Consider the following 22855-nt stretch of genomic DNA (forward strand, 5'->3'; position numbering starts at 1 on the left):
GGGAAACAAATAGCGAAATCACATTGCATACCAGAAACATGAACATCAAACATTAGTAATGAGAAATCACTATCGTTCTCCATTAACTTATCTGTCTAATATTTACGACAATCTGATGCAGAAATAACTGTACAAGCATTTGTAAGTTCAAAATAACTATGGCATTTGAGCTACCATTAAGACATGCGGATTTGGACTAAATACTAGAGACCAACCAAGAATAATAAAAGGAAAAGAGGAAAAAAAAAAAAAAACAGCAAGCAACTGCCTTTCTAACAGGAAAACCAAGGAGCATATGACCCCAATTCAATCTTAATAAATAACCTGGGAGAATATATATTTTTTACAAAGCAAAAACAGGCCTGCAACTTCCCCTTGCAATCATTTAAATGAAGTGAAGCCAAAACGAACTGCTACATCTGCCCCTAAAGTTAGCTGGATCAAATTACAGCCAACATGATGTTCCTGGCAAAAACTTGCACATTTACAACCTCAGTATACACTGTTAATTACCGTCCTATGTACAACAGCTTCAAGAGACCCACCAATCTCCCATCCCAATAACCAAAATCCCTCTACAATAATCGACAACAACATTTGCAACCAACTTGTTCCCGAGTCCTACATCTGGAGCCACTAGGCACTTGCTCAAGAAAGATCATATGTTTCATGTCTTCCAGGAAGTGCCAATACACAGATCCTTCTGATTCCTTGGATCTGTTCCAAGTCAGCAATCTTGTCAGCGGTTACTGTGCAACGTGCACACGAATTCATGTTGCTCCCTGAGTGGATTGAAACCATTCAGGTTATCCTTTAATTGCCCCTAAGAAGCCAAGTATATTTTTAGAATACAAACACACATTGCTAATCCCAGAATCACCCCCGACTGATCATGCTTTTCATGCCCTCTTCAGAGAGTGTCCACGAAAGCAAATGTCCTCCAGAATCTCCACTCAACAACTGTTTCAGATCACTAGTAAGGTGGAGGGCAGTTACAGGATGCTTATGAAACTTTAGTACCTTGTGAAGGATCAGCCTGTACTCTGGTACACTATCCCCGAGTCCTAACCCTCCAGTAGGATTCCCACTTGATTTGCTTTGGCCACTGTCCTCGCAAGAGCAATGCACCATTCTCCAAATTTTAATGGCTCCACTCTGGTGGCCTGAAATATACCAGTTAGTTTGCAGCCAATCAGAGAATGTGCAACCAGCAAGTGAAAGGATGAAGTCCGACGGAAGCTGTGATGTGTTGATGACAGCAAGGCAATCCCCATTGATGCTCCAAACAGCAAGCATTACACCAGCAGCAGTAATAATTTCTCCAGTCAGATCATTCACATAAATTGCTGAAACAGGAGCGGGTAACTCAGGAAGCTGCCTAACAAAAACCATGGAGCTAAGGTCCCACAAGATAACAGTGCAGTCATCCGATCCACTCACAATCATCATGTATGGCTGACTAACTTGTAGGCATGTGATTTTGCCTGTATGAGCACAGAGAGTCTTCTCCAACTGCAAGCGCCTTACAGAACGGGGTGCCTCTTTACCAATCCTCCAAACACAAACCAATCCCTCGTCAGCCCCTGTAACCAGAATGTGGCCATCATGACTAGCACTGGCACACTGTATCTGGTTCCCTCCATGAAGATTCTCATGAGTGGAGAGAAGCCTATCTTGATCATAGCTAATAAATCTCAAACTGCGGTCAGGAAAACCCCAGGCAACATATTTAATGAATGTTCTAGGTTTCAGCAAGGTATTTGCCCCTGCCACTAGAATTTTGTCACCGGATGTGACAATCTGAGATATAGAAGATGAGGTTTTACGAATCTCGTGCGGAACAAGATGCTGAGAGTACTTCAAAGGGTGCGGAGGAAGCTTCCGATTAGTTCGCCTCTTGGCATGGGGTTTGAGGAATAGTTGTTTTGGCGTTTGCCCAAAGTGATTAATTTGAGCAAGAATTGAGGCTTTCATTGCTGGATCACTAACCGAGTCAATGTCAACACTGCCTTCATAAGTGTAGTGATAGAAGACATTAACTGCTTCTTCAGCTGCCTGACAACAACAAAACATTTACAGTTTATTTTTCTATCCAAGAAGAGAGAGAGCCATATCAGAAGGGGTAAAACAATTGACTCTCAAATTCTAACAAATCATGTGAGAAATGGTAACAAGAATGCGGTAATTTATCCAGGAAAAGCAACGACTTAACGGAAGACAAATAATTGACAGTGAAAGAATTGATCAGTATTCCAGGCAATATGTTGTTTAGTGCTTGCATAAAACACAATGCCAATCAAACTTCAGATCTAACAAGTAAAACATAGAAGGAACCTATGTGGACTGTATGGGGAGAGAAATAGGAAAGTTTTTGATGGAACAGAAAATGATTTTAATCATTTGAGGAGCAACCTCTTATTCCTTAACTCACTTTGGTGCGCACCTATGAGGTTCCTATGTGTACAAGATTGGATATAGTTTGTAGAGAATCATATGTTTTTGTGAAGTTTCCTACATTTTGGGTTAACTTCTTGTATATGGGCGTTTGTTGCCCTTCATTAATAAAAATGTATTACTTGGTTGAAAAAAGACATAGAAAGAACCTCATATTCACATTATGATGTAATCGAGATGCAATGACAGAAGAAGAGAACATCTAAACACTTACTTTCCCTCTCTGTTTGTAGCCAAAGATTAGGTCTATCCAGTGATGCAGATTCTCTGAAACATAATCAGACTCCAGCGCTTCTCTATGCTTTTTAATAAACTCTCGAACACTACCTTTAGCCCATGGAGGCAATACAACATCGCCAACCTGGTGAAGAACCATACACTATTAGGAGACTTATCTGGATTAACATGGAAGTTGTTCTATTTAGACAAGTTACTTCTCACAAAAAGAGGAATATCTAAAAAGAATACAGAGAAGCAAGACAAACCTTCTCTCCAGACTGTTTCTCACCAAGGTCAAGATCGAACATATTCTCCAGGAACTCTGGCATATAAAAGAACTCTGGAATTAATTCTTTAACATCTGATGTATTGCCTTTACCTGCAGCACTCAGCCAGGTGTCCTTTATATTATTGAAAAGACGATCAGCATGATCAAATTGACCACCCTGCAGCTTCTGATTTTCAACACTGAAGGGGGGAAGGCGTATGAGGTAGAATAGGACAATTCCAGCACTAGAGTAGTGAGAACCATAATGGAATTTGGGAACCTCAGGATCATCCCAGCTCTCATATCTGAAACATGGACAAACATAAAATATAACAATCACGGAGAAGTTAAATGATCAAGAAGGGCAAATGGTTCCAATAAAATGTGAACTCAACAGAATTTCTAATTGAGTGGTAAAGCACCAACCTTTTTCTGAATTCCTCTTCACCTTCCGCTGTTTGACAGCCCATTGGTTTATCAAGATTCCGGAAAGTTTGGGGATCTGAGAAATTCAGATTCTCACTCTCATAATCTGCTAAAATCCAGGGGAACACAGGATACTGGGTGAGATCACTATAACCACGCCCGGCGAGCGTGTTGAGGTGCATGAGGTACTGGAAATTGCTAATTTCACCATTTTGCCATCTCTTAGAGAATGAGTTTGCCATAACCTTGAAAAGACGGCTCCCTTCATTGCTATCTGGTTTTACGGACCCTGATATTGTTGTGTCCAACCTGTAAAATAGGCAATGACTTCCTTAGAAGACAACAAAGAAAAAAGATTTATGAAGATCGATTAAAGCAAAAGTATTACTCAATTAAGCACAAAGTCAGTTGATTTTACCCTGTGTTCTTTAATCCCAAAAATAACAAACAAACTGGTACACCTAATCCGTAGGAAACCAGCCACAACACTATAAGTAATACCATCATAGCATTCTAGAAAAGAGCCATGTTGGTTTGCAGCTATGTATAATTAATCTTTGGTGACCTTATTGAAAAGTAAATAAAAATAGAGTGGAACCAACAATTCAATTGCTAGATTAGAGAAGCAAAAGACTTGAGCAAATTAGAGTAAAACATACATGGTGTTCCTGGGAAGATTCATGGCCACCAAATTCTTGAAAACCTCTTCTCTCTCCTTTTTGTGGAAAACCAGAAGATCATTGCAGCCATCCATGCTAAAGATCTCAATGGCAACAGGCCGAAGTTGATAATCACGCTTTAGAATCTCATGAACACTATCAAGCTTCCACATATGCCAAAGATGGGGTACATTACTACTAGTACAAACCTTTTCCTTTCCCCATGCACCACCATTATATGCCCATGCCCGTCCCCCAACATAGGCCTTTGTTGTTACAGCCCAGGAAGAACTTGACTTTGAGTGGGAGTCCATGCTACACGAAAAATCCTTTTTTACACCTAAAGCCTGATCGATGATAGATAGACCATCTTCGCATTCTTTTTCACATATGCACCCAGAGTCATCGATGTAAAAATTCTCAATGATGTACAATGATAATTCTCCAATCAGAAATATACCATCATGTTTATCAAGACCAACCACTCTCTCGCAGTTATATTTGTACTTTATTCTCTCAGAAGGTTCCAAATGAGGTCTAATCAAGTATTCACCATTATCACTTAGTTCCTTCTCCGGTTTGTCCTCCGCCGTTCTTGTTTCATCAGCTTTTAGAGAAAAAGATTGCCTGGGAGATCCTAGTTCCGACTTCCGTTGAACACTCTCAGCTTTATGAATGGAAGCACTACTCGACTTGGGTCCAAGTTCAAGAGCAGAGCTGAGACTCATTTCATTAATGCTACTATCATGGTCATCATTCCATCCAGCTCTACTAGAAGCTGCATCTCTAACATCATCCGAGTCTTTGAAAGTTGATCCATCATAAAGTTCACTACTGAAAGAGTCCTGTTGTGGATTTTCACTCATGAGATTGAAAAAAATATCAGACTCACCATCAGAGGCATTAGTTTCATTCTCAGTCCTCTCCTTTGAAAGTTCTAGCCTTCCTAACTCAAATTGTCCAGTCAGAACATTTTGGATAGTGTCAATTGTTAATTTGCAACGCTCGAGCTTCTTCCGCATCCTATATGGACCTTCAATGGGGCAAAGCTGCCACTCAGATTCTTCACTATGAGAGGACTTATTCAATGGGAAGATTCCTCGCTCATGGACAAGTTGTTGTAGATGAGTCTGCCACTCACTCTCTGCATGTAGCACCCACCCATACTTATCCTGGCGAATAACTCTTAGTTCAGTAGCCACTGCATCGCGAACCAACTCAAGAGCAATTCTTCGTTCATTTATCTGCTCCCAATGTCTTCCATCCAACTTTGAGATCTCCTTTAGTTTCCTCCCCATTTCTCTCTTACGTCGACCATCCATGCCTTTAATCCTCACCCCAGGAAACTTAGCTGACCCAGTAATAAACTGAACCCACATAATGGCAGCGCACTGTTCCAACACTCTATTAACTTCTAGTTCAGAACTATGAAGCCACTCAAAAAATGCAGGTAAGTTTCCAGTTAAGAGCTTGTCAAAACCGCCATGAAGAACATCCAAAGGAGGTCCTTGATTTGGTTTAGAGACAAGAAAATCTTCAAGTGCAGCCCTTCGGTGTACTAGCAGATACTTGAGAATATCAATAGCCATGTTCTGTGCATGACGCCTATGATCGCGAAGAAGAGAAATTAGATTTATGCAAAGACAGCAATTTAAATCAGTGTCAATGTTGCTGGGACAAAATATTATCCTTCTATTAGCGACTAGCAACTGTAACACCGTGCAAACATCAATTCCACTATCCTCCGAGGATGGGTTCAAGTGTACTCTTTTCTTTGGCTCCACTTGCAAACCTAAAGAAGAAAGTAGTTCATCTTCTCCGATGGTTATCAAGAACAATGGGAGGAAAGAGAATAAAATCATTCTGTTGGTGTTCTTCAGAATCGCTTGTACATAAGCATCGAGTTGTCTACTTCCTCTACCAATGGACAGGATTCCTTTCCCAGTTGGAGTAGCTTCTTCAACGCGCCCATCCTTATTAGCCAACTGTAGCATAGATAACAAGAACTCCAGAGTCTTCAGTACACCAGCAGGCCGAGGAAAAGCACCCATATAAACTCTATCTACTATCAACCAGCATAATGCTTCCAAGTTAAGAGACCAACGACCCTTATCCAACTTTTTCTCATCTTCCTCATCATCCCGCAAAAGACGCCTTTCGAGGAAGTTCAGTAGTCTAGTGAGGCACAGTCCCTGAAATACCAAAACAGATTCAGCATCAACATACAATGGAGCACTCTCCAAAATACCCTCGATGACAGGTACCGACTTCACTTGTTCAGTTACCAAACCAGATAAAACTTCCGCCATAAAATCAAGAACAGCTGTAGCTCCAGCAGAGCATGGCCCTCCACCATACCCACAGTCATCCACCTCAAGAAGCAAATTTGAACCAATCATAAACATTGTGTTTGCAGCAGATTGTCCTTGAGAAGCGGATTTCATCTCAGGAGAAGAATCCAATTCACTGATAGATGCAGCAGACTCCATCAGGGGTGTTGATGCTAGGTTGACTTTTGATTCACCTCCCATCCAAGAAGTCACCACTGGAGAAGTGGATGGGGTTTGCGCCATTTGGGAGTAGGATCTCTCCGACAATATAGGAGATTCAAACATGTTAAAGGATGCTGAACTCAGTGAATCAGTTTGCCGGACGGGATCTACTGTGAGTTTCACATTGCGGAAGCTAAGATGTTTGCTGCTGGATGTGACAGCAGAAGCATGGTCAACAACATCATTGTCTATTGCTGCAGTGGCTTGTGCTTCTTCCTGTACTGCTTTGACATAACCTGGCTGGGATGAAGTAACATCAACATCTGTTGTACCTACATTGTTCGACATCACCGGTATATCTTCAGAACTTGTACTAGTCTGTCCCTGAGGAAAGCTTCCCATACTTATAGAGGTCTTGGCCGACTGTTCCTGTTCATGAGGCAAACTAGAGAAAGTATTTTGGGAGCTACTAGTTTCATCACCGTCATTTAAGTTCTTCTCTTCCACTGTTACAGAAAGTTTTTTAGCCATTTTCACAGCTTGTGCAGCCCTACATGTCAGAGAACAGAAAAAAATGAAAAGCAAGCAAAGAATACCTTTAATATAGTCAAATATAAAATAACTATAAGCATACGGGAAGGAAATTTTGAATGAACCTGACACAAGAAAAATAAAGGTCGATGCAACTTTCAAGAAAATCTGCTCTTCGGCAAACAGCTGAGAAAGATAGACACATTTTTGCAAGATCAACCATGAACCTAAGGACAGCGGTAGCAGCAGCAGGTGCTGAAGCCTCACCACCCATCAGCCGTGCCGCATAAGTTTTGTGCATGAGAGCTTCACCCTGAAGCTCTCCAGCTATGTCAGTATCGTCTTCTGCCAGCTCTGCTACAACTCCAGCACTGATCTGGGAAAGGTTGCCAGTTTGATGGGCAAGCATTGCCTGCATAGACAACCTATCAAAAGTTGCCTTTGCCATAGCAATCACAGATTCCAACAGCTCAGTAAATTTCAGATCTCCATAAATGCCATCACTTGGCATTAGGGCATGAAAGTCTAGCATCCGAACTTCAGGCAGTCTTGGGTATACAGGCTTGCCAAAAATAAGACAAAACAGGATATAGTATATATCAGGGGAGTCATAGAAACTCGGAAGTACTCTCGCCAAACCTTGATAGCCTCCACTGGAGCGAAATTTAAGTGCAAATGTTGGAGAAGACACAAGGCACACGCCAAGAAGAGTCATGACCCACCTCATACTTGTAGGATGCACAGCTTCATCAAGAAAAAAAGTTATTAATTTTGATGAAACAATTTTGTGCCACTGCTCTAGCAAATCCTCTGATTTTATTGTCACTTGCAGATCAATCAGCATCTCAAGCAACATGTTCCTTACAATAACATGCTTCCCCATAGATTCTCTCATTATTTGATGCCGTGATGTTAACTCTGGTGGATCAAATGTCATTATCACAAATCTAACCACTTGCTCCAGTTCAGAGGGTAAGAATCCATCCTCCAATATAACACCTAACAATACAACTAATTTTTCTAGCACCGGTACTTCCACATCACCTCTTTGTAAAGTTACAAGTAAATGTTGAACAAGGTTAATTCTGCGCAGAATTGTCAGATTATGATTCCTGTACCAATGCATTGAAACTAGATGCTCAAGGAAGCCCAGTAAAGCAATCTGTATTGGAATTGGGGCTGTTACCCAAACAGTCCAGTCCAATAAAACATGCTCAACCATATCAGCATTTGAAAGAACAATGCAATTGGATGTTTCGGTTGGCATTTCAGCATTTTCAAGCTCAGAAATCTGACTCAAGGAATCTTTAGGTGCAGAAAAATCATCCATGTCTCCATGAGATCCAACTGAAGAAAATTCTTCCCGGAATTTGGATAAAGTAAGGTCTTCAATGCTTCCTTCATTGACGGGTGTGACAGGTGGCAGTGTCTTCTGGGAACTATAGAACTTCTTTGGTTCAGAGAAAGAAGCCTCACATGCAGCAATCTGGAAAAAAATTTCAAGTGATTGCATGTCAAATAATGGCATTCGCCGGTGCAAAAAGAGAGCAAGCAAATGGTATCCCCTGTATTGCTGCATGTCTCTAACATTCTGTGGATTTTGATGAAGAGCACAAGCAAGTAATGTCAAAGCCATGTGCAGCATGTCCCTCGTTTCAGCTGCTTCTACAAGAGCTAGAATGACAGCCATGCCACCAATGGGACGGATTGTCTCACCGATAACACAATGCTTGCAAATATAGACATCCCCAATAAGTCGTCCAAAGCGTGGTATACCTGTGGATAATCAGGATTTAGGAAATCAAAGAGAGAAAAGAAAACAGCTGAAATAAATTGTAATTCTCACTTTGATTTGAGATATTTACCAGCAACAAGAAAAACAAAGATTAAAATTAATCTACTCACCTCCAATAGGAGAAGCGGCAGCTGACATTGGATCAACCAGATTGAGCACAGAGAATGTTCCAGAAGCTCGAAGTAACTCTGTACTTGTCCCATCAAATGCAAAAATGAGCTTCTTACCAGAAAGTTGAAGGGAGAGATTCCCTAATTTGTCCAAATCCCAAACAAATCCACTCCGATCACACTGCACACTCCCTGGCTTTCCAGCATTATCTGGCTTTTGGGGGTTGGAAGCCAGAGGTAAGTCAGCATCCAAAGAATCTAAAATTGACATGCTGCCACCTCCACAGGCCTGATTAGGAACAAATTGAAGCAAATCTGTGTCCTGGAAGAGACCCCTATACCCTCTTCCAAGAATATACATAAAACAGATTGAACCAGGGGAAAGAACTTCTTCAAAAAGAAAGCAAGATCTAAGCTTCCATGACAAGTCACTAATTCGTGCACAAGCAACCGGGGTACCAACAATCACCTGCAACGACTTGCCAGCTGGAGAAGGAGAATATCCTAATCGACCAGTGTGTCTTAACTTTCCATTGAGGTAAACATAAGCAAAGCTAGACTGAAAGAGGCCAGCCAGCGCATTTGGTTTGCTATGCACAACAGCAAGGTGATGCCACCTCCCTTCCTCCATTTCTAATCCTGAAAATGACAAAGAGGAAGAATTGCTAGTTGCAAGGGTGAGAACACCATCCTCCTGAAGACGAAGTTCAGCATAGAAAGTGCTTGAATTGTCTACTGCTCCAACAGAAAATATCCTCAGGGCATGTGGCCCATGATGCTGCCCACCTACGCCTTGCCCTTTAGTGTATCCCATTTTAGAAGCATCATTCTCCTTTGCCTGTGACTTGAATAAATTTCGGAACTGAAACCAACAAACAAAAGAATAACCAGCAGCAGGTGGCCAAGACCTTTCTCCTAAGGGCACTTGGATTGAAGCACTCCCAACCTTGCTCATGTTCATCTCGACAAACGGTGCTAGGGAGACATCTTCTGAGGCCATATCCTCTGTAAGAATCAACCTTTCCATCATATCAACTAGATAACGACCCGAAGTGACTAGTCGCATCTGCAGAATGTATCTAACGAGCACTCGAAGTTCAGATGCAGATAACCTGCCATCATGACTATTGTTAGTTTATGTATCTGCACACTAAAGCAAACAACAGTTGCCAGCAATATAGGAAGCACGGACAACACATTAGGTAGAAAAGATATTTACATAATTCAAGGACAAACAAAGAAAGTGTCCGAAAACAAAATAGGTTCCTTCCTGAAATGCTTTTAAAGTCAGAACCTCAGCTTATTCAATTGGAACACCCCGTTTTTCTACTAGACAGAAAAAAAGACACTGACTCCCTACACTCGGAAGGATGGAAGGCTAGACTGGGTGGAACTTGTAGAGTATCATATCTTTTTATTGATTCTTTACCTTTTGGTATACCACTTGTATACGGCCATCTTGTCATGTGTATGAATGAAAATGCGTTTACTTGATTAAAAAAAAAAAGGATGGCCATGGTGATAGATTAATAGATAAGAAATGACCTTGGAAATAACTCAACCCCAAAAGCTAGCTCATGAGGGGAGGATTTCCCAAGACCATATAAGGAGACCAAGAAATCCACATCCCTGGATGTGGGACAACTCAACATGCCCAGGTCTGCAAAGTAGAGCTTGAACAACATAATTTGAGGGTCCAAAACCGAGAACCAAGCACTGGGATGAGTCAGGCCTGAAAACCATGATAATAAATGGAAGTTGGACTAACTCAGCCCCAAAATCTAGTTCATGAGGTGAGGATTGCCTAAGACCATGTAACGAGACCAAGAAATCCACATCCCACCAATGTAGGCCAATTCAACAATGCTGATGGTGTTGACATAGCATGGAAGAAATTTCAACCAACGAGTCTTTCATATTGCATAACACTGGGTTAGACTTGGCCATAAGGATTATACTTTAAAGTTTTTCTTTTTGATGGTAACTTTGTATTCTTCAGCATTTAAGGATATGCCGGAGACCTTTTTAGAAAAGAACAAAAAGCAGAATAGTAATACTTACAAGGATCCTAGGAATTCTAGAAATTGATCAGAAGCCTCTAATCCTATCTGTTTACACCAAAAAAAAATAGAGATACAATGCAATTCCATTTAACCTTGTGAATGGATTGGATATATTTTCAAAATTTCTGCTATACCTCTCCTTCCACACTTTCCCCCAGATGCAATGTGGGTTTAGATTTCACCAAATCTAGTGTCTTGCTTACTTCAAGTATTCATTGAGAGTACTATTTTGAATATAGTATTGTCTTTATATTCAAAAGGAATGAACAATACCAGTATACCACTATCTGTATATATGAAGTACGTTAACTAACCTTTTTTTTAGAAAGAAGTACATTAATTAACCTTTGGTCTGATAATCATTAAAATTTCTGTTGAGATACATTAAATAAATGGAGTATGTTCTTTACACCGTTGGTCTGATGGTCATTAATTTAGTATTCCTTGTTAATTTGAGACTATTTTATAAATAAAATATACAAATTAAACTCATTTAATATTAACACTAATTTCCACTTATCCAAAACCTGTCTCTGTGTCCAACACAAGAGTAGTTTACATCTTTATGACTTGGTCAATAGCAGTCGAGTGACATTACCTGTATGCCCCAAGAACTTCGATGATATTCAAAGCGTGAGAAAGTATCGGCGATGACCCCGATAGGAAGGGGTAAATTGTTTCAAGGAGAAGTTCCACGCAACCTGACGATCAACAACTATTAATATGGGATTAGAACTGAAAGATTGACGGAAAGTAAATCTCTTCTTACCTACAGATGTAAGGTTTTCCTGGTTGTAGGCGCTAGCACGAGCAAGCTTATCAACAAGGTTTAGTACCTCTAATTGCAACTTTGGAGTAAACAGCAACAAAGCACGCAAGAGCACCCTCACAGCACCAGCATTATAGACGCGTTCCATGTCAGGGACAAAAGTTCCAGATGGGGTAACTAGAATAAATCCAGTTGTTTCCTCGTCAGAGGCATTAGATAATGTGGCACCCTCAGACATCACGAAGGGAGGAAGCACTATCTCAAGAGCAAGCTCCAACAATAGCTGTACAACTTGTCGTTCACAATCAACACTTATCAAGCCAGAATCAGACAGAAGGTCATAGAATGTCTGAGAAGATACGACTGCGTGCAACTTTGTCCTGTTAATAGTGTTATCACAAACAGCTGCTGTCATTAGGCGTAACAAGTATGTGAACACTTTAAAGTAAATTGTCAAATTTGACTGATTTGCGGGTTCTCCTTCACTTTGGAAACCATGAAGTGTGGTCAACAAAAGAGAGAACCCAGTGGCTTCACCAAAGACCCTCTGAGCTGAACTATTAACTCCTAGGATGCGCCATAGAGCTCCAAAAGTGTCACACTTGGCATCATTATGAAGTGTGTAATGAGTTCCCAAAGCACTTGTAATCATCCCACTTTTTGAAATGTCAACCAGTGCTCCTAACTCCTCCGGATGGGCCTGACAAAAACAGATACCGTCAACCTTTTTTTGCAGAAAATATTCAAAACAAGACATAATCTAGTATCAGAAAATATGCAGGGGAACCAATCTGACTTATATGACAAACAAAAGACGTATCAGATATACATGCCATATGAATTTAATCTATTGTTACAGTACAGGGAGGAATTTATAAGCTAAGAGGACAATACTAGCAACTAACTGGTGAAGACGTAGATTGCCATAAACTAAAACTTAAAGAGATAGCAGCTATTTTCGAAGGCACCATGTTCTTTCAAGAATACCAAAGCAACTTGGTTGGGAACAAGTTATCTCGAGATAATTAATCCCGGAATAAGTTATCCCAGGATAAGTTATTCCACCATGTATATGGGATAACTATGGCAAAAATGGTGGAAAAAATAGTCCAAGGACTACACTATGGCAAAAATGGTGGGAAAAATAATCCAAGGACTACCTAATACCTCCAACAATACATGGGATAAAATAATCCTACAATTTATCCTGGGATTATTTTACCATATACCTCAACACCAAATGACTCTTAACAGTTCAACAATCTTTATTTATCCAAGTAATTTCCAGCTCTGTCTGCAGCCTCCTCACACTTGCAAAAGCATATTGACAATCAAGAAACACAGGTAAATCAGCAGGAAATTTATATTCCAAAAGATTTCATGCTTAGCAACCTGATCTAAAATTTCACCAATGGTACGGTTCGCTCCATCAACTAGGGAAGAACATATTCAGAAATCATACAAACAATATGCACCAAAGTATGTAAGATCCATCAATTTTAGGGGGGGAGAGGGTTTGAAAGTTTGGTAGCTTTTAGAATAGTAACTTACGGAACTAGGATTTGTAAGAAAAGTAACTCTAAAGACTTTACATTAATATTTCATCAAATGCGAGGCACAAAAAATAAAAGAGCACTTTTGGAGTATTTTTGGTGATTATTACAAAATAAAAACTTCAGATTTTACCTGTGCCACATCTTCAATAATTAAGCATGACAACACCCTAAGGACACCTGGACGATGAATGTCAGATGCCAAGAGAGGGAGTATAATAGTCACCCCACTAGCTGATCGAAATGATGCTTGATTTACTTCTGCTTTCTTCAACAATGAGACCATACAGTCCCAGGCAACTCCTACTGTGCCTTCAACTTCAAAAAGAAGGAATTTCCCAGAATCAGATTCTGCTAGTTTGGGTGAAGAAAGTATAGCATTCTTATTGTCCAAGTGTTTCTTAAAGCTGCTTGAGCTTGAACCCGATTTCCTTTCAAAATGATTAGGGTCATCAGCATGCTGCTCTGAACCACAAAGAAACTTGTGTTGTTTCAGATCCTCCAGCAGAACCTCCAATACACCAACTTCCCTTAGAACTTTTTTGTATTGTTGATCGAAGGATAAGAGCTTTACAAAGAAAGACAAAATTGTATGCTTCAAATCGGGTGTGATTGGTTGCTGCAACAAACAACAAAGTGAAAGTAACTCTTGCTCAGGTATGCAATTTACAACAGTCACTGCATATTCAAGTATCTTCAAAATTATCTCTTGCAAGGATGGTGGGAAACCATCCATGTTAAGGATCAACAGAGGCACGGTCCGTAACTGCTGACAAAGCTTGTAATTGTCAAGATGGCTTGAGAATATTTTGAACATTCTGTTGAGTACTTCACCCTGCAGCGTCCTGCTATCAGCCTTCAGAAAAATGTCTTGCAACATCTGAACAGCTTCCAGGTCTTTAACTTTGTCAATATCCTTATCCCAGATATCATCAACGATTCTGTCAGCTGATGACGTACGACTTCTGCCATGCCCACTAGGCTTAACATGAGAAGCTTTTGAAGCTTTTAAACCAGATGCACCAGTAGGGCCAGTTTGAGCAAGACTAACTAGTACATCAAGTAACCTAGAGAGTGTAGGGGACACATCTTGTGATAAAGCATCCTCTCTTTTTTCCTCCAAATCGCTTTTACCCACGTGATTAGCCAAATGAGGATAATCCGAAGTAACTCCTTGATCAGGAAGGAACTTAAAATGAGAATTCTGATCTTGACCCTTAGCGAGAATTAAAGCAAACTGAACCAAGAACTGATAACCATGAGCGTTGTGGATATCCTCCCTAAGCCTGATCCCACCAGCCTCTACAAGTCAAAGTTTTCTAGAATCAGCAACAAACAGAGACAAAAAAATAAGGCTATGAACGGATAAAGGACCCAACGGATTATTTTCTGAAAGTATAGTCTGCAGAACTGCAGAACGATGGCCCAACAGTTTAAGAGAAAGTTTCAAGCCTTCAATAATCACATGAGGGCATTGGCTACAAGAAGAAAACGCAAGAGAGTTACCTGGCCTATAGGACAATTCAACACACTCAAGAAGCAAGTCCACAATGCTCATCGTATAGGCAGAATCTCCACAATCAGAGTTAAAATCCTTAACAGCCAAGAGAAGAACTTTTATCTGGGCCATCAAAGATGATGAGCATCAGCAAAGAAATGCAAAGAATATCAAATTTTTTAGTACAAAGGGTGCAGTGCTAAATGACAATAGCCCTGTAACAATGAAACAGATAATATAATATACACCAACTTCTCCACAATATTCCAACATTCATTTTCCAAATGGTAAAATATATTCAGCAAGTCACCAAGAAAAAAGAAACTATGACCTGACTCCAAAAGAATGAAAAGAGGCACATTGCTCATGTAAATTGTATACGAGTATTTCGAAAGATGAACAAGGTCAGAGTGACCCCTCAATTATTAAAATCAGAAAGAACAAAAGAAAAAGAGACTTCACCCTGAATCATCGCAATACAACATCCAAGTTAATGCATCCAACTTACAATCAGGCCCTAGACATCAATGCTTCAATTAAAACTCGCATCAACCAAGTGTGCGATATGGCACTACTAAATTGTGCATATTATGCTGACACGAACCTCACAGAAAGATTAAGCACCCAAAGGTTTCAGATCTCTTGACAAGTCCAAACAAGAGTATTTCAATGCGTTCTGAAAAAAAATGCAGACAATACAAGGACTTCTGAATATTAACTCACTTGTTATCAGATAGTAAGCCCTCAGCATAATGCTGGGATAGCTTTTCTTGAATCTCAAAAGGACTCAAGAAAGGACTTCAGAAAGTAGTTTCTCAAGAAGCTATCACTACAAGCATTTTTTTCCTTTGAGAACACAAGTATAGAAAAGATTCCCAAATGTGATGGTTACATATGATGATTGAGACAGGCACCTAAGGGTAAAAAAATCCTAATAAAGGACTTCTCAAAATAAAAATTTGTTGAACGGGACCCAAGCCTCCTTGAGGAGAGACTAGAATTTATCCACACATAAGAGAGGAATAACCCTACCGGAGAAACAGAACATACTCATCAATGTAAAGATCTAAAATGGTTGAACCAAATTCTTATCCAACATTTTGAGAAAATAGCCTGCATTAACCATTCAACAGAGAACAAATACCAAATCTAAATAAATAAAAGAGATATCCAATTGAACTGTTAGCTTTCATATTCACAAACGAGATTTTAAAAACGGCAAAGGGTCAAATATACCCCTGTACTATAGGAAATAGTTCATATATACCCTTCGTTATACTTTCGGTTCAAATATACCTCTACCTTTATACTTTGGCACATATATACCCCTAATTTTAACAAAGGGACACATGTCAACTTAGGAATCAAATAACCCACCCCCAATTTTATATACCCAATTCTTTTAAAATCCACCCATTTAACCTATTTCCTTCGCTGACCCAGTTTGAACCAATTTCTTCGCAGACCCAGTTTGAACCAAACCAATTTTCGTAGTCATCTTCTCTTTTAAAACCTCCACAAAATCGACATTCTTCATAATTGCTTAATACATCCTCTATTGGACATTCAAGGATTTGATAAGATTAATCATTCGGAGCTATGTAATGTCACAATCTCTTTGAATTGCTCAGAACTTTAATATCTCTTTGCCATGAGAAGTTGGTGTTGGAAATTTCAAAATTTTCAAATGTAGTAGAAATTAATGCCCCAAGTTGAGATCCTTTAATTTCACCCATGCAGTAAGTTCAATCTCTCTAACAAATGTCCCTCTTCTGGCAAAGGCATGTCTCCACTATGATGACAGTTCTTCTATGGAGGAAGACTATTTTGATTTTGAAAAGTTTTTCGAGTCTTGTACTGTTCTCAAGGGACTCCTCTTGCACTTCTGGATAATGTTTCGTTACTTCATTATCACCCACTTTAACATATGGGACTTCTTTTGGACTAATGCATCATTACTGATTTTTATAGAAATTTTAATTAAAGATGACTATATATGAAAATGGGTTTGGTTCAAACCGGGTCAACGGAGGGAATGGGTTAAATGGGTGGGTTTTAAAAGAATTGGGTATTTAAAATTGGGGGTGGATTATTTGATTCCTAAGATGACATGTGTCCCTCCGTTAAAATTAGTGGTATATATGTGCCAAAGTATAATGGTAGGGGTATATTTGAACCGAAAGTATAACGAGGGGTATATTTGAACTATTTCCTATAGTACAAGGGAATATTTGACCCTTTGCCGTTTTAAAAAACACACTGAGGTTCATTTTGGATATGTCTTTCCATATTTCTTGTACGCCACAAATATTGAACAACAAATCAATTAAACAGCATTTCATCAATTATGAAGCAGCAATCCTAGAGTCTGGGAAAAACTTTGTAAATGCTCATGAAATTTGTGTACCGCCTTCAGAGATAGTATAGATCAATCTAAAGATCTTATGCACAGGAAAGCAGGATACATTATTAAGCCTTATCCAATAACCTTATTCATAGATCCTCAAAGAAAAAAAATGTCCACTTTTGTGAAGGACCAAAAGGTAACAAAAATAACTCTATCAGATTACAACAATCCATTTAAACACACTATTAGCTAGAGAACAAATTAGAAAGGCATACCAAATGATGCTTCCGAATATACTTGGCAGTGCTACCATTGTCATTACCCAGAAGAAGACCAAGAATCTGGAGAGTAAACAATATAGAACAGAAAGAGAATTAAGAACTGAAATTTCATCATATAATTGAGAAGGAATTACTCCCACTGCTTCAGCATTGTGAATCTCTTTTACAGGATAAGTTTTACCTGCATAGCATGTCTGTGTAACTGAATGGTATGCAGTGGCACGATGTCTTCCTTATACTGAGAAAAAGCAACTAAAGAACCATTGGCAACCATTTGAAAAAGTAACATGAGGGAGTTGTCTTCTATCAAACTTTGTGCAGCAGAAGGGTGGGCGGCCAATGCCTTCATGATATGCACTACACTTCCTTCAACCTGCATGGATGAGAATATCTGAACCTCTGAAAATTCATACAATTAAGCAAATAAAGTGACAATGGTGAAATTTTGCTTCAAGAAGTTCTGATTATCCTCAAATAAATCACAACTCTTGACAACATAATACAATGTTTGTTTTGAACTGCACAGACCGGAAATTAAAAAGTTATAACGAAGAAAAAACATTCAAGGAAGGTACCTCAAGCCGACGGCTCGATTCCATGTTATCCTGATTTTCCTCTGTCAGTATCAATCCCTCATCATTACTAGCTTTTTGCCCCGGATATCCCTCATTAGGACCAAGAAGAGAGTTGAGAATATGAATGAGACAGCACAAGATTCCAGAATCAAGGAGAGATTGTTTGTCGACAGGCTGTAGATACATATATATATGTTACAATTGGGAAAGTTTGATTTACATCACAGAACTAAGTTTCTTCTCTATCCTCTCATGAACCTTAAGCAGCTCTGCATCCCTAAGTTGCTCGGACTCGGGTGTGGATCTAAAGGTCGGATTCTTCATCACATAGGATTCGGGTACATATACAGGTGATGGGATATGACCAATTAATGTATTATTTTTTTATAACTGTGGTGTCCGGGATAGCTTTCACGCACCTCAACTAATTCCACAAGATACCTACCACCTCCCACCAACAACAGGTATCAGTATCAGGTAACTCGGTCCACCAAGGGTAGGACAGATGAAAAGAAACACCTTTTTTTTTGTCTCTGTTGGGATTTGAACTTGTCTCATGGTTCATAACCCGCGTCGTTGACCACTAAGCCACACCCATGAGTGTAGATTATTGCATATAAGACATATAAAGTATACACCTCAATTAATTAAAGCTATTGAACTAAAACTAATAAATATTTAATTATTTATAAACACCTTAAATTTTATTCATAAAATATCTCGTGTAATAGCAAAACATTCTCATACTCATCTGGCAAAGGCAAGGATAAGGTCTGCCACTCTACCTAGATCCTACCCTCCCCAGATCCCATTTGTGGATGTTGATGTTGACAAATCCAAAAATTAAAACACATACCCAATCAATCTATACTTCTCGGTCATATATGTAGTCAAAGCACTCAAGGTAAGTTGACCAAATCGAGTGTGGATCTCACACCCACACCCATGTCGTGTCGACATGGGTGCGGAAGGATTTTGAAGAGTCCGAGTAACACAATTCATATACGACTAAATTAGACTGCAATACTGAGTAACAAATTTACTACCTTGATAAAAGTGTGTCTATTTCTATATTTAAGATTGCCAATTTGATGAAGATATTGGCATATGCCAGTGACATTTAAAAAAACAAATTACCTGAAGTCTAAATACTATGAAAATTCATTAGCATAAACAAAGAGAGTAATCAAAATATGAAGAAGTCAGGCGGGTAGAGGACATACACCAGAGACAAGGACCTCTATTGCATACAACAGACTTGCACCAGGCCGGATGCCATCCTGCTTAATATAATCAAAACAAACACCCATAGATAAATAACACAAACTAGGAATGGGCTCAGAAGGAAACAAGAATTTCAGATATAAACAGAAAAGTAAACAACCTTGGTAACTTCAGAGAAAAAATTTAACACTCTTTCAACTTCCAACGATCTTATTTTGCTACTAAGTTTCAACTTTTCAATATCTGTTACAAAAGCTCTTCCAACAACAAAGGAAAATATGTGTGTCTCTACTAACCTGTAAAATGGAACAAAGTGCTGGTTAAGAACAATATGCTGACAATAGAATAAAGCATATAAAAATATCATCCGTGTCTCAATGCATTTGACGGGGTTAGACTAAATAATAACATAACCATGGGTAGCTTTAATTTTCATTTATTTTTTTCAGTGTGGGAGAGAAAGAGGTGTTGACAGCCGTACAGATTCAGGTGCATGGAGTATAAAATGGAAGTCAAAACAAATTGCACAAACAGCTATAACTACAATTTCCATACATAGTAATCAACTGTGCTACATTTGCCTGTTGCTTCACTAATCTACAGAAAACATCAACAGTCAAATTTAAGGCCTTTTCCTTCTCCTGAAACAAAGAAAAGAAATGACCCATTAATAACTTCGATGAATAGAGCAAGCATTACTTTGTTTCATATATATATAATATAAAAAAATAACCTTTTCCGAGCTTGAGGAGCGGAATTCTTCCCAATATCTCTTAAAATCCAACTCCAGTTCATGTTTGTCACTGTTTTAAATAACAGAATAAAAAAAACGTAATGGAAAGTTAGATCTAAAACTCCTTAAACATTAATCAACAAGAACTTATGTCATATGAAAATTCACTTATAGTTAACCTGAAAAATCATAGTACAATCTCAAGAAAAAAAAGTACACATGATTGAAGTAACTTACAACAGGTCAAACACATGAGCTGAAGTCATTGGTGTAACAGTATAGTGACAAGATGGTTACGGCAAAGATCATTTCACCTCTAAGGAGATAGGAGTAATATAGGAGTACAGGACTAACGTGCTTTGTCATTTGCAAAACTATCTGGGATAGAAATTATACCAGTTTTTCACTCAGTAGTGCAACTAGGAACAGGCAAACACTCCACAAAAGTCCAATTTATTACTTCATATACAAAATACTATTCAAGGACAGACATGAGTGCGGAACCATTCAACTACAAAACCCTTGAAACTTAGCAAATGTTCTCCAAAAATAACCCATATAATCATACCCATACTTCAGGCCATAACGTTCAATAATTTAATTTTACAGATCCACTAGGTTCCTACTATCATTTGATTCACCATCACCTACATAAAGAAGATAGAAATCCAGTGACACCTACAGATTCAAGTTGTAAGGACAATACCTCTCAATTTTCCATTAGTCTTTACATCAAGCTCTGGAATCTTACCACATAGGTTCCCTATTGGTTAATTAAGACTTATATCCATTAGTTCGCAAGCAACAGTGACAAAATGCTCTTGGGGAAATCTTTTGTATTCCAGTTAACAGAGGTAAAAGCCAACAGCACAACTAATTCCATGTAAAATCATCAATCATACACAGTTTCCTTACTTGAGAAGAAAAAAAGCATACACCAATATCATCTTAATTTCCACTCTTCGGTAAGCAGTTTTCTAATATTTTATGACACTCTTGCAGATTTAAATGATTTCTAAAGAAAAGAGAAGATATGGACCATTAAAATATTGACTCCTCAACAGTCTTTTTTTTTATAAAGTAAGTAGATTCATTTCAAGGCATCAAGAAGATGCAAGTTTTACAAGGATAGATCAGTTAAGCTCACAAAAAAAGGATTTGTAGCCTCTTTCTAAACCGTAGAACTAACAAAATCCAAGAAGAGTTCAACAGTCATTGAGCCTTCTTTATCAGTAACCACAGAACAATTATTTCCACAATTTGGATGGGGGGAAAATCATTGAACTAAAGAGTGCACAAATTGCATGCACTTGATGTAGTTAGTTTGATAGGAGAAAAAAAATGTAGTCTGTTCTCATTTATCGCTCATCAATAAATTCAAGTGAAAACTCGTTCATCGAATTGCATTTGTGTCATAAGGATAGGAAGCAGGATAAAGTGCACAAGATAAGCAAAACACGACCCACAAACTTTTTGTTTTTTTGATGACAAGGAAAACTCGTAGCCGCTACCCTTTGGGTGAGCACGGGATAAAACCCCCGCTCCTATGCAATATATCGCAAACCACGCAGGAGAGGTAACCCGCACTAGGCAAATCCCTTGCTTGCGCTGGTAAGGGGTTTCGAACTTGAGACCTCAAGTCCCATGCCCAAACCACTGGGCCACCCCGAAGGTTTAAACATAACCCACAAACTAGACAGTCAGCTTCCGAACTGCAGCTTCATTTGGCACTCGGAACCCTTTGCTGGAGGAACTGAAACAGGCTTACTATTTAACAAAAACTAAACCTCAATCCGAACTGGTCAGGCTTGGCTATAAAGATAAGACGGTTAGCATCCTCAGTATAAATGAAATTCTATGGGAAATAATTCTGATCATTGACAGGTTAAAATTAACGAGCTCATTTCAACAGAGTGCATATGAAATTTAGCATCTGATTGAGCAAAGCTTATTGAAAAACAACTCCAATTCAGCACATGGATTGCACGGCAAATCAGAACTAGGCAAAAATATTAAAAGGAATGATATAACGAATTGCAGCAAGAACTCGAATACAAAACTAAAAAAAATTCAATTCAGACGAATATTATTATTTATTTATTTGGAAGAAATGATGTCAAACCTTGAAGGGAAGTAGGTGAAGTCTTGTATGGGAAAAGAAGCATTGCTATCACGAAAAGGTGAGGAAGCAGAAGATGAAGGAGATGATGCAGCAGAAGGAGACTGAGCAGCGAGACCGACTTTTTCTTTGAAGTCTTTAAGCAATGTTGCCCATTTCATCGTTTTCCCGACGGATTTCTTAAACCTGAAATACCTCTATCATCAGACGCTACCAACGGCAGATTAAATATCTCCCACAGATCCGGTCCGGAACCTTGTAAGACAGATCTCCTTAGCTCAATCAATAATTTCCAGGAATCGCACATACAAAATGTGATCGGTATATTGATTGAACTAAAAATAAGAGATTCAAAGCAGCAAGATCTATTTAATTAACAAAATTAAAAGTAAAAATGATTAGTTTAGTGTATAAATTTGTAATTATAGTGATCTAGCTTGTTCTTCCTTCTTCTTGTTGCTGCTTTGAATATGTTATGTATATTTTCTGGGAATGAAAACAGTAGGAATATTTTGTGCCCTAGAAGAAAGGGAGAAAACGAAGACGAAGAAGGAAAGAAGAAAAATGGCAAAGAGTTTTCTCTCTCTCTCTCCTCTCTCTCTCTCTCGGCGTGCTTGATTTCGGACGGCCTCTCCGCGCCTTGTTTCTCGCTCTAAAATCTGCTCCTCCTCTCTTTTACTTTCTCTCTCTATCAATATACACTAATCGCTCCCTAATATTTCTCCCCTATCTAAAGTCT

The 22855-nt window shown here is 38.9% G+C and overlaps 1 protein-coding gene across 1 annotated transcript; it reads right to left on the bottom strand.

Annotated features, from left to right (window-relative positions):
* Positions 1–279: 279 nt before the first annotated feature.
* On the bottom strand, positions 280–22411 carry LOC125813201 (protein SPIRRIG). Its single transcript, XM_049492685.1, has 19 exons — positions 22120–22411; positions 19998–20067; positions 19820–19905; positions 19425–19560; positions 19264–19320; positions 18041–18214; positions 17647–17838; positions 17460–17525; positions 14846–14960; positions 13473–14641; positions 11787–12486; positions 11616–11718; positions 8955–10066; positions 7175–8825; positions 4027–7068; positions 3368–3676; positions 2940–3246; positions 2669–2815; positions 280–2055 (listed from the first exon to the last, which is right to left on the bottom strand). Exons 1-19 carry the CDS (start codon positions 22275–22277, stop codon positions 877–879), a joined length of 10773 nt encoding a protein of 3590 aa, XP_049348642.1. The 5' UTR covers positions 22278–22411; the 3' UTR covers positions 280–876.
* Between the last annotated feature and the right edge of the window lie 444 nt (positions 22412–22855).

The sequence above is a fragment of the Solanum verrucosum genome, unplaced genomic scaffold, assembly GCF_900185275.1.
Source record: "Solanum verrucosum unplaced genomic scaffold, falcon-dt-bn FXZP01000235.1, whole genome shotgun sequence".
NCBI lineage: Eukaryota > Viridiplantae > Streptophyta > Magnoliopsida > Solanales > Solanaceae > Solanum > Solanum verrucosum.

Coding starts and splice junctions, on each gene's coding strand:
- LOC125813201 (XM_049492685.1), bottom strand. CDS start 22,277: ATGAAATGGGCAACATTGCTTAAAGACTTCAAAGAAAAAGTCGGTCTC. Junction 14,642..14,845: donor TGAATTGTCCTATAGGCCAG/GTAACTCTCTTG, acceptor TTTGACTTGTAG/AGGCTGGTGGGATCAGGCTT. Junction 3,677..4,026: donor AATCTTCCCAGGAACACCAT/GTATGTTTTACT, acceptor CCTATTTTACAG/GTTGGACACAACAATATCAG.